General features: G+C 42.4%; 1 protein-coding gene across 4 annotated transcripts in view; it reads right to left on the bottom strand.

The window, feature by feature from the left end:
- Positions 1 to 15,143, bottom strand: part of JAK1 (Janus kinase 1) — a 52,896-nt gene that overhangs the window by 12,730 nt on the left and 25,023 nt on the right. For 3 of the 4 annotated variants that reach the window (XM_046944253.1, NM_204870.2, XM_025152756.3), the window contains 10 exons: positions 14,352 to 14,431; positions 13,121 to 13,319; positions 10,581 to 10,704; positions 5,846 to 5,999; positions 4,417 to 4,580; positions 3,837 to 4,179; positions 3,551 to 3,718; positions 2,666 to 2,823; positions 1,819 to 1,942; positions 827 to 1,013 (listed from right to left, as the gene is read on the bottom strand). In XM_046944253.1, the coding sequence (XP_046800209.1) occupies positions 827 to 1,013; positions 1,819 to 1,942; positions 2,666 to 2,823; positions 3,551 to 3,718; positions 3,837 to 4,179; positions 4,417 to 4,580; positions 5,846 to 5,999; positions 10,581 to 10,704; positions 13,121 to 13,319; positions 14,352 to 14,357 (1,627 nt within the window). In that variant the 5' untranslated portion in view covers positions 14,358 to 14,431. The remainder of the gene's footprint in view (positions 1 to 826; positions 1,014 to 1,818; positions 1,943 to 2,665; positions 2,824 to 3,550; positions 3,719 to 3,836; positions 4,180 to 4,416; positions 4,581 to 5,845; positions 6,000 to 10,580; positions 10,705 to 13,120; positions 13,320 to 14,351; positions 14,432 to 15,143) is intronic. The other variant, XM_015290965.4, reaches the window with a different exon arrangement.

The raw sequence follows: 15,143 nt of genomic DNA on the forward strand, positions 1-15,143 counted from the left end.
CTAAACAAGCAGGTAATGAATGCAGCTCAGTTATTCCCCTCATTCTAACAGGAAACCATTATCTGATCAACCCAACCATGCCACTGCGTTTCCTCTTTCATACAACAACATACAGCTGCAAGGCAATTGTACCGTATAGCAAACAGTTCTAATCAGCGTTGGCAGTAGTAGTTGAATGAATGCACGTTGGTCATCTAAAATCTGATCTCACAGACAAATCCACTGATGTGGGGCTGCTCTGCTCAATAACAGCTCCAGCCTAAGTCTTCCTCACTGCTTTGTGAACAGTAATAAACAAGTAATAACAGCAAGCAAGCTCAAACCCAAGGCTGCCACACAACACACTGCAGGCCGCAAGCCTCCCTTGCTGGAACACAGGCCGCATGGCCATGCATACGTGACTTAGTGGAGAAAAGGAAGAACCTTATAAGGGCCCCATTTTGACACAGCACTGCAGCCCATGACTCAGAGTCAGCTGTGACATTTTGGTTTTAAACAAATCTAGAGCTCAGCCTCTGCCATCGATACTGCAGGGGCCAGTTGTGAAGGTGCAAAAGGGGAAACCGCTGTCATTAGAAAGTTCATACAAACAAGGCTCTTGAGAAGCACCAGCCCATGAACGTCCTGTGCTGACCTTGTAGCATTAAAGGAAAACCCCTAAAGCCTTGTTCACAGTGCTTGCTTTTGCTTTTTGACATGGCTCCCTCTCTACAGAGAAGCAATAAGTAATATAAAAGAGCTTCACACAAGAATACATGTAAGAGAAGACACTAAGAATGCTTCCTATTGCTGAAGCTTGTTATTTCCCTTAAAGGACAGAGGCTACCTCTTGGCTTTGGTTGGCAGCATCTCTTCAGTGTGAAGCTGATGTTGTCTGTGCGAAGGATTTGTCCTTTCAGGTGATCCATCAACTCTTTCAAGGATGCAAAAGACCTGTTTGAGCCATGTAGGAAGTACCCGCCTTTCTTCACCTCAATCTGGAAGTTCTTGTACTGGACTGAATTATTTATCATCTGTGATTAGAGAAGGGAGGGAGGAAAACATAACACTGATCACTGAAGTGAAAGAACATCTGTAGGAGTTAATACATTTATAAAGCCTTTGAATTCACATCAGGGACCAGTTGATCATTTGCTCCTATGCTGGGTTCTTCTAAAACTCCCACAGTGCAGGAGAAGGCTCCACAATTCCTGGAACTTTCAGTCCTAAGAAGGCTCACAGAAGGAGTGGAAGAGTAACATGAAGATGCAAACCTCTAACAAGTCCACATTTTACTCGGTTAAGAACTGCCCAATCTGGAGCATAGTTTCAAAATCTCAACTTAAAAATAGCAAGAATGCCTTTCACAGCCTGGGCTGTCCAACAGAGAGACAAGATTTCAGGCTGTGCTTCAAATCCTCCAGTTCACACAAAGGTACCGGGGAGGAATGACTTTTGTGTTGGCTGTTCTTTTTCAGCGTCATTAGAAATACATTCACAGAACTAAATCCATGCTCAGGGTGCATCAGTTAAGGTGCAGTGGCAGATTCTATCTGCCCTCTTCCCAGCAGATGAGTTTACAAAGCTGAATTTGCATCATGTTCACGTATAGCTTTATTGCTACGAATGGAAGTGCTCTGGATGTAATAAATGATATTTTCAGACAGAGCACAAAAGTCTGGGGAAAACAAAGCTATGAGTACAATTGTCCTCCACTTGCTGCATCCACCGTCAGGAAAAGCTAAGAGGGACTGCCCTACAGAATGCTAACATAGCAATATGGATGATGGGGAACCACCAGGCTTCAGCTCACTGCTGGGAATGCCACACCTGACGTACCTCCGGGCCTTCAAGACAAGTCACTGTCATGAGGATGTGGTTAAAGTTTGTGCAGCTCCACCTCAGCACATACATTCCTGCTTCATTCCCTTCCTGTCGCAGTTTGTTGATGGCATATTCAGTGCTGAAAGAGTCAGTGTGAAATGGGGGAAAACCATTAAAAGAGCAGAGCAGTTGCATCCAAAACCTATTAGTAAATACACGGGAGAGTAATCCTATATTTGGAATAAAACCATACACCCACAACTCAAAAATATTTATACTATAATTAAAACATAATTTGAGTGCATTACACACGCTCACATTTCTTTTTTTGTACATGAGAGTAAAGGAGGAAAGATTTATTGCATGCTTAGTGGGGAAACTCTGCTTCCATCACAGTGCACATGCAAATTCTCTTCTAGTTTTCTATATGCTGCATCTAAAAACATAGAAGCCAAGATGGTGGACAGAAAGGAGAAAAATTCCTTCAGTAAAAAAAATAAACAGAAGCATTGTACATCCATCCACCTACTCCTAGGGCCAGTGTAAAGACAGATTACGTTTGGTTGCCTAAAATATTCCTGTCTGCTCAACTGATGATTAGTGAAGTAAGTCTCAAAATAGTCCCGCATGAGGAAGCATTGGCTTTATAGATAAGTGAGCTGATGAGGAGAGAACTGGTGATTTTTTTCATGAAATCAGGAGTGACGATAAGTTGTCTTACAGCCTTTTGGGGACAATTCTGAATGACTAATTCTGGTCATTACAGAAACCTACCAAATGTCAGACTTCCTCAATGCATTCAATATGCAGCAGAATTAGAAGACTAATTATTCAGGTGGGTAAAATAAACCAGTTCACTAACCAAATGGGTCCATGGCAACCATTCTTTATGTTGTGTTCAATCAGTGGGGGAGCCACATCTGTGCAGAGATAATGGTGGGCATCTGCTGTAAGTCTGAAGTATCCATCTATCAATGATGCAAATGACAGAGCTTCATCATGTGAGGACAGTTTTAATTCCTAAAAGAGAAAGATATTTTAGTCAAGAATACTTAGAGTTCTGTTACAGCACTGCAGGAAGGTTTCAATATCCAGCAGTTTTTTTCCCAATGGGTACAAAATTGTCCAGACACACGACAGAAAATCACTCAGGAGGCCAACAGTGACCATTCTCTACCCTCCTCACTTATTACTGGTTAGAAACTTTCATTCTCCTATGAGAACATGAGTCCTATGTGAGATCTGTAATGCAAGCTCTTGTGCTAATCTTTGTGAAGCCTCACTAATTCAAGAGTAGGGCAGTCATGTAAGATGTGAAGCCTAGGGACAACTCCAGCAGTCACGACATTAAAATTGGGTATCCATGAACTCACTCTCCTTCCTCTCTCACCCAGGGTCCCTCCACCATCCTTACTGAGCTCATCTTCAATCTGCTTTTGGTAACCCAAGCTGTAGCTAGCAAGGCCTCAGGTTGAGAAATGTAGCTAAGGAGGTCACCAAAGGCTTGGGGAACCGATAAATAGTGGTGGTATGCAGTAACAAGTGCAGAGAAATAACCATCCTCATGAAGTTGCTACTCTTCTAATTAGCACTTCTGCATTTGTACAGCAATGAAGACAGCATATCTAACTGTTATTCAAGAGTCTCATTAGAAGATGTTCCCAGAGAGGTTGTCACCTCCTGCCCAACAATACCACGTCACTAGAGCTGCCCACAGGAGGGAAAACTATCCAGGTTTGGTTCTTACCATCTTTTTGTTATCCTGCTTGTTAATGCTAACTGTAGACTCCTTGATGACAATGTGAGTGATTTCAGGAAAATAGGAAAAATTGTTCCACAAATCTCGGGTTTTGTATCTATCTTCATCCTTTTTGATTTTGCCATCAGACTTTTTCTTCTTCTCTGTCTGCACAGACTGCAAACACAATCGGGATAGAAGTAGATTAATAGAAGCAGTCTGACAGCGTCTGAAAATCGTTTTTTAACAGTTGTTATGCCCCCCCAATTAACCCTCAAATTCCAGGGGTACTCACACTTGGCTTAAGCCTCCACTGGATTCCATTGTTTCCTGTCACGATGACTTCATAGAGCGGAATGATCTCACCGTCTCCACAATTAAATCTATTTATTTCACTCTCGGATGAAATAAGCAGAGATGAAGTCTCAAAAATTTCTGCTCCATAATATTTAGTCAAAGTCTCCATTGTTGATAAGTATTTAACTTTCAGATCGCGTGGAGACACACTACTGTCACAAATGGTTTTATTGTTGAACTCCTTGAGGAAATGCTTGAAAACGTTATTTATCCGAATCCTGGTTAGGAAATTCCTCTGCCTGATGGTCTTGTTCAACGTTTCAGGAATATAATGTTTGTAACTAGAAGGAAAAGCAATGCTAGGCGTTAATATGGTTGTTTCCTAAGTCTGTAATTCTGAAATGTGCTAATTCCTTACATTTTGAAAGTAATTTACAGAGCACGGGATGCAGAAAGCACTGTGCACCTGGTGTGTTGGAGCTTCTAACCCCTGCACAGTCAGACTCTGGAAAGTAAAATGCTTGAGATCCCTTTTGTAAGCTAAGTGCAGCATATCCAAAACTGTTATCCCAGCTTACCTGATATCTTTGGGCAGCTCTGGCAGCTTCACATTTTTCTTGATAGCATAGTGAGAGATTGCAAGCACAGCCATTCCCAGACATTCATTTTCAATTTCATGAACTTCTTGATCATTTTTAGGGTCACGGATTGGCGCCAGTCCCTTCACTAAGTCATACTGACCCTGAAAAGGAGGCAAAAAGAAGAAAAAAAAGTTACTTCATCTGGCATTGGTCATACTAACAACCAATGGCACAACAAAAGAGTCACCCAAAAACTGAAAGTCGTGACAAGAAGGGGCAGGGGAAGAGGGTTGTGCAAGAGATGCCATCTTCTCTTAAATTAACTAAAGCACACCCTTCTAGCACCATCATTATACTTTTCCTGTATGCAATGAATACCTTCCCTCTCTGTTTTACCTTCCTTCCATCACTTGATTCTCTCTATGAACTCCATGCACTCATTCCTCAAGCCACAGCTCAAAGCTTTAAGACAGTTTGAAACATACATGGCTGTCAAAGCACACAGACATCTCTGTGCCCTGTACTAGCATGAGCATTTTTCTATTAGTCTTAGAAAGCGTGATGACCAATGGTAACACTGATACAATACTGCCTGCAGATATTCATTACCTTACTCACATTGCGGTTTCACAACAGAAAAACAAGCGTTTGCTCCATGCCATCTCACTTCTGAAGGACACAACTGTATTTCAAAGTCTGAGAACTCCGTGGCTGCTGTACTCAGAACTAACTGCAATCATGTTTCTCTCCAGGGCATTTAATTTGCTCATTTCACAAGCCTTCATCAACTTCAATCTTCTACTTCCCTTCCCTTTGCTGAAACCACAGTGCCTGGTTTGCAAAACCATCGGTGCGTACGTAACCTTTGTTTTGATGGGGAACACAGCTTTCAGATATAGGAATCCCATGTGTTGGGAATGAGCAGCATGCTGCCAGCAGCTGGGAGGCACAGCAGGAGAGAAGAACTGCACGTAGGCAGGCTGTGTGGCAGTGGCATTATGAGTCAATTTTTTAACACCACACAGTGAAATAGACTCATTAAACAGACACAATATCATGGATTTAGTAACACTACTGTTCATCTGTCAGACTGTAAATGCCACAGTCATCCTGAGCAAATTTTTCACAGACGAAATGATAGCGTTTCTATTAAAAAAAATAGTTAATATTAAAGAAAGTGTGCTGTAAAAACCTAGCCCTTCTTGGACTGCAAGGCAGTTTCTTCACATGTTCCACACAGGGCTAGATTGTTCTTCATGGAGCAAATCTCTCCACAATGTGGAAGTAAACCCTCACCATCACCAACAGGTAAGGTCAAACATATATTACAGTTGGAAAATAGTTTTTTAAAGCAGAGAATTCCTACTGGATCAAATAGTTTTCGTGTGGGTGGAACAGCACGGACCCCCTGCATGCAACCCCCTACCTGTGCAAAGATGTATTCCAATGAGTTTGCATCCAGGATTGGGGTTCCTTCTGGCGCCAGCTTCTTGTCATAAGAGTTCTTTGACTTCTTTGGGGAATGCCTCCACACCGAGGGTTCGTTTTCACTAGTCCCATGCCAGTTTGTGAAGTAGTATCTTGCAAGAAAAAGAAGGATGGACTTAAAAAATTGTGGGACAATCCTCTATTTACACTGGATATCTATTTTAAACTTTCAGAAGAAAATCAGGTACACATCAAAACCCTTCACTCTTCTGCCTCTGTGCAAGTCAATATGCCTCTATTGAGCATTGTTTGGTGTTTGCATTCCAAGATAAATGGCTCAGCTGAAAGATTACAGGGCTTCAAACCTCCTCCTCTATGGACACTGAGTGCTTCCCTCTGGGCTGCAGCTGGAAGCAGCCCTGCACTGGAATTTCTGCTTCCCTTTGGCTGGGATGGAGATGGTGAAAAAGAAACTAACTCCAATCACCCAGCTTTTAAGTTACACAGTCAATCTTCTATGTGCACTGCAAATAAGCTTTTTACTCATATCTGCACACAAAACTATTTAATTAAAAACCTGCTAAAAGAGTTGGCATCTGCTGCAAATTAATGGAATTGTTGAGATCAAGCCTCTGTTAGAGGCTGTTGAAAAATCTTTGCCTGAATTTCCCCAGAAATTGTTTTTTCTCTGGGTTCCATTAAGTGAACTTTAGTTAAATCTGGTTTGAATCAATGTGCTTTTAGAAGAGTTCATGCCCTGCGCATGGTGACGTACTTAAAATTAGAAGGGCAGAGCAGAGCAGATTACTCAGCTCTAAGTAGGAAGGATTTCAGAAAGAATATGCCACTTTCACTCCAGAGAAGTACTCAGCAGTAGTCAGAACAAGCAGTGCAGAAGGACTTACTAATACAATGGGAGGTGAAAAGGACACATTCACAGAATCTTAGAATGGCCTGGGTTGAAAAGGACCACAGTGCCCATCAGTTCCAACCCCCTGCTATGTGCAGGGTCGCCAACCAGCAGCCCAGGCTGCCCAGAGCCACATCCAGCCTGGCCTTGAATGCCTCCAGGGATGGGGCATCCACAGCCTCCTTGGGCAACCTGGGAACAGTGCGTCACCACCCTCTGGGGGAAAAACTTCCTCCTCATATCCAACCTAAACCTCCCCTGTCTCAGTTTAAAACCACTCCCCCTTGTCCTATCACCATCCACCCTCATAAACAGGCATTCCCCCTCCTGTTTATACACTCCCTTCAAGTACTGGAAGGCCACAATGAGGTCTGTATGGAGCCTTCTCTTCTCCAAGCTAAAGAAGCCCAGTTCCCTCAACCTTTCCTCACAGGAGAGGTGCTCCAGCCCTCTGTTCATCTTAGTGGCCCTCCTCTGATTCCTGATGCACAGTGACCACAGCCAGCTTCATCTAACTTTACCACTACCACCTGACAACTGAGCTTCTAAAGCTTTCAAAGTCTGCCTAAATGTGTGATTAGCAAAATCACAGGGAACTTGAGTGTGTATCAACCCCAGTGCAGAGACAGGACCCTAAAGAGCAAAAGAAAATCAGTGCTTTCAGTTCAGCCCTATGTGCTTTCATCACATTATCTATATGGGAAATTGACCAATCAAAGGAAGCATTATGGATTAAAGACATTGTATTGTGTTTTTGTCCTCCTCCTTCTGAAGCCTTTTTACGCCCCATAAAAACATACATATATAGCATGGGTAGGAACACCAACACACAACTATGCCAAAAACTCCCAACAAGGACAGTAAGGCACTGCAGAAATCCTTTGGTTCAGGCACAAAAAGCAAAGGAAAGCAAACCTCTGCCTCCAGGAAATTAAGCTTGTTTTCACATGCTCCTTTTTAAGATGGAAGATAATTAATAATTCAAATTCTTTTGGTATTTCCTGGAAATAATCATGGGCAAGGTTATGTGCATTGTTTATAACCGAGTGGAGAACTTGTTCCTTTACTATTAAATGTCTTGATTAAGACAACACTTATAAGCTGCAATACAAATTGCCCCATTGTTTGTGGAACCATATAAACAAAGCAGGAGAGTCTCTGCCTTGAACAAAGTGATGGGCTTGTGTATTGTATGATTCCACTTTCACAACCAGAAATGGGAGCACAAGCTTCCAAATTCAGAAGTCCTGCAGAAGACCTGGAAAGGAGGTCCAAGATCCGTTCAGTCTCACCAAGGAATGCTCTTCTCTTTCTCCTATAGTGACTCTGAGCACTCTTCTATCCCACATTTCCAAAAACATGTGCCTCAGGTCCCTTTGGCACGCCAAGAAGCTCTGCTACCATTGGCTTAAACAATGTCCAGCTATGAGATAGTTAAACTCCTCCATCACCCTGTGTGCTAATGAGGCAGGATGTTACAAAATACTGTGGTTTCTTTTGTTGTAGACTCCTTTTTCACTCGATGCAAGTGAAAGAAATATGGGGCTTGTTGCAAAGATTCTAGTGGAAAAGAAAAGTCCTTTTAAAATAAAATGAAAAGTGTATCAGTGGGCACGGATTTAATGGGGGGTGGGAGGGGTGGGGGAAGTCCACACCATCAGAAACCAAACATCAAGCTTTCAGCAGTGGGAGACAAATCCAACATCTGAAAGCATTTCAAAACGCTGAGTCACATACCTTCATTTTAGAGACATATAATGTTAATAGAACTTGGCTAAGTCACATCTATCAGTGTAATGACATCTCAGAAATGAGGCTGTCCACGTAAAACTGATTTGCCTCTGAATGACTCTACACAATTTGACAGGCTATTAAAAAATCCCAAGCTGTATTCCTTTCTCAAAAGGAATTCTGCCTCTTGCAGAGCTCTGAATAAACAAAATTCATTCAGAGGAGTTTCACAATCCTGTGCTGTTCCTCATTTCTCAGTGCTCAGCCCTACCCGGCTCAGGTGCCCAAGCCAAGGCACACAATGGTCACAAATGAAAGAAAGGAAAACCCCACTTCACTGATGCTCAGCACCGTTGGGGAGACTGGAATATCTAGATTTTAGCACCTTCATTTATATAATCTCTTTCTAAAAGCATATGAAATTACTTTTAATACAAATTATTGGCCTAAAGTTTGCCCGTTTTCATGCATAAAGTACATCAGACAAAAGAGAGCCTCCTGCCAAACTTCAAATCCCAACTCCAGAGCTTAAAAAACAAACCACCAGAACTACCAATGCATTTTCCATGGCTTCACTCTGTGTTAACGTAGAACTAAAAACTAAATGGATCCAGAAAACGACGTTCAGTGTCAAGCCATTCTGCCCATGTCGTTAACATCTGATAGGGCTGTAACAGCTGCAGTGCCAATGGAAGGAGCTGGAGCGAGTACTCCTCGCCCACCTGCAGCAGAAGCATGCCAACAGTAGGCACAGCAGAAACCATTTACGTAAGAACTGAGTTAATCAAAGCGTTGAGTTCCTAATGACAGGATTAAAATATGGGTTTTTTTCTTTTGCAGAGCAAAGCAGAATGCATCAAAAATTTCCATGTCAGGGAAGACATCCCAGGCCCAGATTGTACCAAGAATCTTTTTTATTATCGGTATGCTGTTAATCTGACTGCTCTTAAAGCAAGGAAGGGCACTTAATGCTCTGTAAGAGGCCATTAGAGTCCTCCCAGCTTTCTTTAGAGTCACTCAACCCCATTACTGTGTGCTGTTTATCTGCACAACTTAATCACAGCTGTTTAAATCCAAGATAAGCTGACATTAAGTCCTTAATGCGGCTAATAGACAGTGGTACAAAAAAAGGGAAGACTATAGTATCTTTTTCCTCTTTCAATATAGGTATCAGTACCATCATTATTTGAAAAGCAAAGATCGTTTTGTTAACGGTGGGTAATTTTTCCCTGTGACAATTCATCCAATAATAACAACAATTCTGGTCTAGCACAGATTGCAATCAGCAGTGGAATACCTCACAGTTAAAAGATCATGATTACAAAGCTCTCTGCATAAGGAAAGGGGCTGTTATCCTCCAACAAGCCCAAAGAACAGTTTGGATGTACAGCCTGAGCATTACACCATCCCATGAGGACATAAAGTACAGTTGTACCTCAAAGAACAGACAAAAATATGATGACCAGTGGACTTGCTTTAGGAAGATGCCCCACACATCTCAGCAAAGTATGTGCTATGCTTTAAGATTAACTGCTGAAGTTCAACCTGACGGTACGCATGAAGGACAAAGATCCCACCAAAAACGGTTTGGATTTTCTGGTCCTTTCTGCAGTCTAATAACTGCCACCCCCAGTTAGGCCACATGGATTCCCCTACAGACCTCCAGGAGAATATCAAAAGCGACAGCATGTTGCTTTCTCCTTTCAAGCTAACAGCAAAATTCCTATTGACTTCAGGAGAAGGACAGCTCATTATGAGTCCTTCAAACAGCAATGGAAACATGCAAAATACTAAGATGATAAAACAACATTTCTGAGTCTTTTTTTTTTCAGTTCAGTCACTTACAGCTTCGTGAATATGAGTTCTCGTGGTTTTCAACTTCTGGTGTGTTTTCAAGGTTATATCACAAAGACAAAAAAAATCAGGAGACGTTTTAAGCTTTTCCTGTTAATTTTTTATCTGTGGTGTGAAGGGCAAGCTGTCGCTTTTGGTTTTGCTTTTTAGCTTCTTCAGTGAGCTCAGTAGTATGAGTAAGAGCAACTACGTATTGTTAAGAAAACCCGTGGTCATTTTTCAGATGTTCTGCACTTACCTCATTCGATAATAGAGCCGTTGCGATGTTTTTTCATCTATCTTAAAGACCTGGTTTGGTGCATACCAGAGCCTTCTGTTCTCATCAAACAGTGCAAAGAGATTATGGCACAGAGGAGATATAGCTGTCAGAGGAAAGTAAAGAAGCACGTCAGTTCACAAGGCTACCAAATACATGCACACTCCAAAAACACAAATGCATAAGGCAACCATTTGATCGTGCAACCTATACCACACAAAGAAACTGACACTAGGATGAGTTTAAAACAAGCATTAGAAAGACATAGAATCATAGAACCATAGAATCACCAAGGTTGGAAAAGACCCACAGGATCACCCCATCCAACCATCCACCCATCACCAACAGCTCTCACTAAACCACGTCCCTCAACACAACGTCCAAACGTTCCTTGAACACCTCGAGTTGGTGACTCCACCACCTCCCTGGGCAGCCCACTGCAGTGCCTGACCACCCTTTCAGAGTAAATGACTAAAGGGAAGATGCAAACTGTGTACTGGTTGACTCCACTGGTTTTATCAGGTACTAAACTGTCTGACATTTCATCTGTTCCAAGCATGAAATGTATACTGAAGCTGTGATTTTGCCAAGGCCCAAAGTTGTAGAGAAGTCTTAAAAAATGTCACCCTTTCCAGATCACAGAAATGGGTGTTTTAAGAGAACAACTTTGTTCGCAGTTTTACTTGATTAATAAATTCTGCTCCCATCGTTGATAGAGAAGGTTCTAGGGAAATATTCAAAACTGCCTTCTCATCAGCAAAGAGGCACAAAGCATAACATGTCATTTTTCCGTTCACTGTTAATTCAGCAGAGGGTTTTCCAACAAGGAACAGACTTCAACTGGTAGGTCTGGGCTGACCTGCGTTAACCTTTGCACTTACACCACCCCAGAGAGAAGCAGGCTATGGTTTCCTTACAGAGGTACGGCTGTTTCAATTCCTTGCTCCTGTTTCCTGTTCAGCAGGAGGCAGTACCTTTGTGCAAAAGCCCTGTCTGGGCAAGCAGCTCTGCTCCTCACATGTGCCTAAGTGCCCTTCTGAATCAGGGCCAATGGCAGAGACCTACAGAACTCAGTGAAACCATTTCTGTTTCAAACTGGGGAGAGAGTGCAAAAGCAAAGACAAGGAAATCAAACCTGAATAACCTAATGGCGAAGCTGACAGCAGATGGGGCTGGGCAGCCACAGCTTTCTGCAGGTCAAGCAGCAGCACACAGATGCCAGCAGAGGTGTAACTACCCAAGCTGTGACTTACAGCAGAGACCAGCATCACCAGCTTGCTGAAATGGGTGAAACTTCTGTACCTCACAGCATCTGCCATGGACTTAGCAAAGGCCAAGAGGAGGCAGACGGAAGTTCTCTAAAGGAAAGCTCACCTAAAGTCACTTCTTTAAAGGTTTTAAATTTCTGACAGAAATTACTGGCAGCAATTGCACAGCCTATGGGTTCACAGCTCTATAAACAGCAGCAGCTCATAGTTCTCACATGCTGACACAAACAGGTGTGCCTTAAGCACTCCTCATTTTCATCGAAACTATTCAAAAGCAATATGAGCGCTTATTTGATGAGATCTGTCCTTCAGATTCCCATCATTCCTCTCTTTAGAATGGAAGAGAAGTAACTAGGGAAATAAACTGGAGGATACTCAATGTCAGAAGAACCAAGGTGACATGGGAAAGGAAAACACTGGAAGCTACACATGCCCAGCAGCATGCAGGTAGCCTGTTTGTACGGCCAGCTTTACCACTCCCAGATCACTGAATAGTAATTGGTGTTCCAGGAAGCCTGGGGAATATAACATTTGGACTTCGGGGGGAGGAGGAATGACACAAAGAAAAGAACCTCAGGATTGTAAATATAAAAGCACACTGAAACCTACATTCTTAAGGTTTAAACGTAGATTAAACCTGCTGATTCCAATTGAATAATTAAATATTATTCTGCTGGGTCAAGGAACAGAGTGACAAAGCAGGACATTTTCATCATGCATTTCTGTATGACCACAATTGTACAAAGTTCAGTAAACCTTACTGGAGAGTTATTAATACTACAGATATTGTAACTTTACAAAGGAGTGTTAGGCAACAAATGAGAAAATTAAAACTGGGAAAGCAGCAAATGGATGGATTTTCTCTCATTAGCCCTCTCCAAAATAACGTGGAACAGACCTCACAGGCTTACCAACTAGTGTCATAGGTAAAAACACCCTTATGTAACTTATTTGTATATTGTGTCCTCCTAAAAGAAGCCTGATTCCATCCCACTAAAAGAAAACTACCAGTATCTGCCAGAAGCCAGGCTGGGAGACAATCATGTTACATGAATCTCAGGAAAGCCTCTTCCATTTCTTCTACTCTGACCAGTTTAAGAACTGCCAGAGCAGCCCCTGGCAAAGACTTCCATCCTAAACAATGTACCATGCATGTTTTTCCTGTGATCACTGACTTATGCTCAGAGAAGGATGTATCACTTGTAATACTGTCAGCCTTGTCATTGAAAACTCATACAAAACCCATATACTCACAGCACTTCTGGGCAGCTTCGATGCACAGCTCCTCAGAGGTAAACTCGCCACTGGTATAACAAATGGGGCTTTTATCTTGCAGGTAGAAGAGTACCTCTAAGCCCTGGTGCTGAGCTTCCAAGTTTACTTCGCTCTTCTTCGTGCTCCTCATTTTTGCACAGAAAGCCATGGCTTTGCAGTCTTCTTTTACGTTTAGATACTGAAAGCAGAGGAAAAACAGTGAAAGAAAACATGATGAAGGAGTGTGATTGATTTGGTTCCATGCCTCTAGTTGCTAGCTCAGTAGCAAGTACTCCACATTAAACAAAAGAAAAAAAATGTGGCTGAAAATAGACTATTTAGGTCACAGAATAAATAAAATCCAATTCATAGATAAGAGATTGCTCAAAGGCAAAAAATTCAGAGCTAAGTTTGGCTCTAAGTTTTGGTTCATCCTTCCTTCTTGTGAAAATCCCTGTCAGTACACAGATCTGGTGCTAGTGAATACTGTGACAGGGTAGGCAAAGCATTCCTCAAGCTTCTCATATGGGCAACCTGATAATTCAAACCCAGCCCTTTTCATAAATGAGAGGAAAAGTGAAGCAAGAAATCTCCATGGTTCTTCTGTTTCTGGTAACAGCTCAAGTTCTGGTGGTTATTCTATACAGCTATTCTGAAAGGTTTATTTTCTTACCATAAAGCAGGAATAACTTTCACATCCTTAAGCACCTAACTGGCTGGGAAACAATTACTGAGTACTCCAGGCTGGCTAATATAAACAGTACCATGAACATTTCCCTTAAAAAAAGTTAGCTTCTGTTTTTACAATCATGCAAATATTTCTGAAAGCTTTCTCCCCTCTCAGCCTTTGGTTTTTATTTTAATATACCTGAGGTATCACAGTGAAACAGGCTTTACTGGAGAGCTGTTTTTATATTTACCTCTCTCCCCCCCATGGGTAAAAGTAGCACTAAGGAGGTTTAATGACATCGCTTTCACACTGCCAAGAAGGATCCAAGGGAGCTGTGACTCGAAAGGAAAGGCGCGTGGCATTTTGTGGCTGGTACTTAAATAGAAAGAGCAGAAAGGAGCTGGATGACCACAGACTTCAGCTATTATGGGGTCCGTGTTCCACTTTTTACTAAACTTCAGCTCAATCAGTGACAAAAGCCCAAACCACCAGTTCTGCAGTTTACAAACATAACCCTCCCACCGAAAACCAAGCAAAGCCAAACCTCAGAACACAACACACCTGCATTTATGTGTCTGTCTGATCCTCAACGCAACTGAAACAGATTATCTTCACGCTCTCCAAGGGTAACTCGTGTCTGGCTGGAGAAAAAAAAAGTCAGGAATTAGTACAGAATTTGAGGCACAAAACATACAGTCAGGCTGACAAAAAGCCCCTTGCAATCAATTCGATGGGATCTTTCCATTAGTAGACTGCAGTCTGGTTGAGCACCTAGAGGTGCATCCTGCAGCTCACGCAAATCTGCTCACTTCTTTTGCCTCTTTGGATGCACAGATTGAGAGGCAAACAAACCCAGGGGAAAAGCTTCAGCCACTTTAATATCTTTGTGTATTTTCAGAGCATCAGCAATCTGCCTGGTGCCATACCCATGGCAGCCCTCAGCTGTGACTCAAAGAACCATTTTTCCCTTTGCTTCATGGCTTGACAAGTCTCTTCCTTCTTCCTACTTTGAACTGAATACTGGTAACTCTAATTCTCCCCCATCCCCTCCTTCCAAAGTATTGGGTTTTGTCCTTTATTTATTGTTTTACTCTCCTTTGCCCTGTGGAAGATGCTCTGGTCAAGTGATGGAGGATGAGGAAGTATCAGAGCAAGGCTGGCATCTCCCCTTGCTCACGTGGGACACCGCAGTAACTCCCATGCCTCTGGCAGCAGGAACACCTTCCTATGGTTTTTAAGCCTTTTCTAAGACCATAAACAACCTCAGTATTCTGGAGTTGGTTTGCAAAACTACTCCCACCCAACGTTACAGCTCACTGCTACCGCCTGAAGCAAACCAGGGAAATATCAACC

The sequence above is a fragment of the Gallus gallus genome, chromosome 8 (assembly GCF_016699485.2).
Source record: "Gallus gallus isolate bGalGal1 chromosome 8, bGalGal1.mat.broiler.GRCg7b, whole genome shotgun sequence".
NCBI lineage: Eukaryota > Metazoa > Chordata > Aves > Galliformes > Phasianidae > Gallus > Gallus gallus.